The sequence below is a fragment of the Mandrillus leucophaeus genome, unplaced genomic scaffold (genome assembly GCF_000951045.1).
Source record: "Mandrillus leucophaeus isolate KB7577 unplaced genomic scaffold, Mleu.le_1.0 Scaffold363, whole genome shotgun sequence".
Classification (NCBI taxonomy): Eukaryota; Metazoa; Chordata; class Mammalia; order Primates; family Cercopithecidae; genus Mandrillus; species Mandrillus leucophaeus.
Window position 1 is genome coordinate 942,383 of NW_012103843.1, and position 2,696 is coordinate 945,078.

The following is a 2,696-nucleotide window of genomic DNA, read 5'->3' on the forward strand; positions in this document are numbered from 1 at the left end:
CAGTGCGTCGCTGGCAGGCACATCCACCCACTGTGGTGCTGTGTGCTCAGTGCGTCGCTGGCAGGCACATCCACCCACTGTGGTGCTGTGTGCTCCGTGACTCCGGCCCCAGGCCCAGGACCCTGGAGCCAGCCCCAACTCCGACTGCTCCGATGGACACAGGAGAGGCTTCTCCGGCGCCCCTGGTCTCTCTCCGAGGCTTCCCCGCTTGCGGGAGACGCGCAGCCCCCGTGCCTCAGGGACCAGGTCTCCACCTGTGTTCTCCTGCGTGGTCTGGAGCCCCCAGAAAATGACAGCACTCTCTTCCCTTCCAGGCAGCCGAGGGGACCCTGGGCCCCCAGGACCACCTCCCATCATCCTGCCCGGAATGAAAGACATTAAAGGAGAGAAAGGAGACGAAGGGCCTATGGGACTGAAAGGGTACCTGGGCGCCAAAGGTGAGTCTTCTGACCTGCAGCCAGGGGCTCCCTAGTCCCTGCTGCCCCAGCCTGCCCCAGCTCCTGCTGCTCTCCCTCCCCAGAGACGCCCGTGCCCTACACCTGGCTTTCTTCGTGCTTTTCGTCTCTGGGCAGCCCGTTTGTCCACAGCCCGTGCAGGGTTGTTGTCTGATGCCTGAGTAACCTCGCTTTCCCATCTTAAGATTTGCAGCACTTAGGATAGCAAAATGCATCCAGGCTGCAACATTGAAAACTTCGGGAGGGCAGGTGCTGCGTCCTCACCAGAGTGTTACACACTAGGGTCTTCCTGCAGGTATCCAAGGAATGCCAGGCATCCCAGGACTGTCAGGAATCCCTGGGCTGCCTGGGAGGCCCGGCCACATCAAAGGAGTCAAGGGAGACATCGGAGCCCCGGGCATCCCTGGTTTGCCAGGATTCCCTGGGGTGGCTGGCCCCCCTGGAATTACAGGGTTCCCAGGATTCATAGGAAGCCGGGTGAGTGGAACTCCCCTTGTTCTGTGAGCTCCTCTCCCCTTTGCTTGTTAATGAACATGCTTTGGTCTGGCATTTGCTAGGGTGAGAGTGTCAGCGGCAGGTTCAGGGCAGCCTCAGGCTTGGCGCGGTCCACACAGCCCTGTAAGGAGCTGCTGCACGTGGACACTGTGCAGATGTGGTGTGAGGCCACCCAGCTGCTGTGGCCCTCCTGTGGGCTTGTGCTGGGTGAAGCATGTTGTCTGCATTTTTATGGGGTCCTTGAGAGAAGAAAACTTGAATTTTCAGGGATCGGAGCTCTGAAATTGAGCACATCAGTGACACCAGGCCTGAGAGCCCATGGCTGAATCACAGTGTAGACCTGGGGCCAGGCAGCCTGGCTTCCCATCCAGGCCGCCATTCACTCAGCCTTTGTTCAGCAGATGTCTGTTGAGCACTTGACGTGGGCCCAGACACGCTGTTGTGATGGTAACAATGATGGCCCTGACCCGGGCAGGGCTCTCTTCTCCACACCTTCTCCCTCAGCTGCGGAATGAGGGTAGTAGCTACCTTGCAGTTTTCTTGAGTGCTGTATAAACAGTGTATATAACATAGCACAGCATGGCTCCCCATAGATTGCATTTCCTAGAATTCCATTTCTAGCCTCTTTCATGTAAGGATAGTGTACTCTCACAGTCCCCAGCCCGCGGCTGGCCTTCCCAGGGGGATGGGCACATTTGGAGCAGATCAGAAGGTCTGGGCCCCTTGGTGTGAACCCTTAGTGGCAGGCCAGGGCCTGCCTGTGTGTCTGGCCCACCTTGGTGTACAGAATTCTTCAGGGGTCTTCCTCCCCTCACTCCCAAAATCTGCAGCTGAGAGGATCTTCTAGACAGTCTGTGTGTGCTATTCAGGTCACTTTAAAAAAGAAAGATGCCAGCCAGGTGTAGTGGCTCTTGCCTATAATCCCAGCACTTTGGAAAGCCAAGGCAGGCAGATCACTTGAGATCAGGAGGTCGAGACTACCCTGGCCAACATGGTGAAACCCCGTCTCTACCAAAAATATAAAAAATTAGCTCATAATCCCAGCTACTAGGGAGGCCGAGGCAGAAGAATCGCTGGAACCCAGGAAGCGGAGGTTGCAGTGAGCCGAGACTGCGCCATTGCACTCCAGCTTGGCTGACAAAGCAAGACTCCATCTCAAAAAAAAAAGAAAAAAGAAAAAAGAAAGATGCCTGTGTCTACCAAAGACACCTCCAACAACGTCCAAAGGACTTTATTCATAACAGCTCGAAACTAGAAAACAGCCCAAATGTCCACCAACAGGGAAAAGAATAAATGAACATGGTCTATTCTGACCAGACACAGCATTATGTGTGCATTTTATCTCCACACGCAGCAATAAACGAGAATTCTTGGTAAAATCCAACAACCTAACTTCATTTCCAAACTTTATGTGGAACAAAATAAACCAGAAACAGCAAAGGACACATGATTCAGTTTCATTGATGTGCAGTTGAGGAACTGACAAGGCTGTTTGATGGGGTATTGGGAGCACGGCTGCTTTAGGTGGGGTTATCATGGAGTGCTGACAGTGTTCTGTGTCTTTCAGTGACACATGAGTTCAAATGCACTGAGCTGTGCATTTAAGATGAGTGGACATGACTGTATTTAAGTTATGCCTCAGAAAAGTAAACTTTGAGAAAGAAAAATAGAGCATTATCTAAACAAAGGTACCTGTGGATACTCTCCCCCTTCCTCCAACAAAGGAGCTTTTTTTTTTTTTTTTTT

The 2,696-nt window shown here is 53.0% G+C and overlaps 1 protein-coding gene across 1 annotated transcript in view; it reads left to right on the forward strand.

The window, feature by feature from the left end:
- The window catches only part of COL4A2 (collagen, type IV, alpha 2), a 220,499-nt gene that overhangs the window by 180,438 nt on the left and 37,365 nt on the right, over window positions 1-2,696 (forward strand). Inside the window, exons 33-34 of the mRNA XM_011989799.1 lie at window positions 315-437; window positions 751-932. Coding sequence (XP_011845189.1) covers window positions 315-437; window positions 751-932 — 305 coding nt within the window. The remainder of the gene's footprint in view (window positions 1-314; window positions 438-750; window positions 933-2,696) is intronic.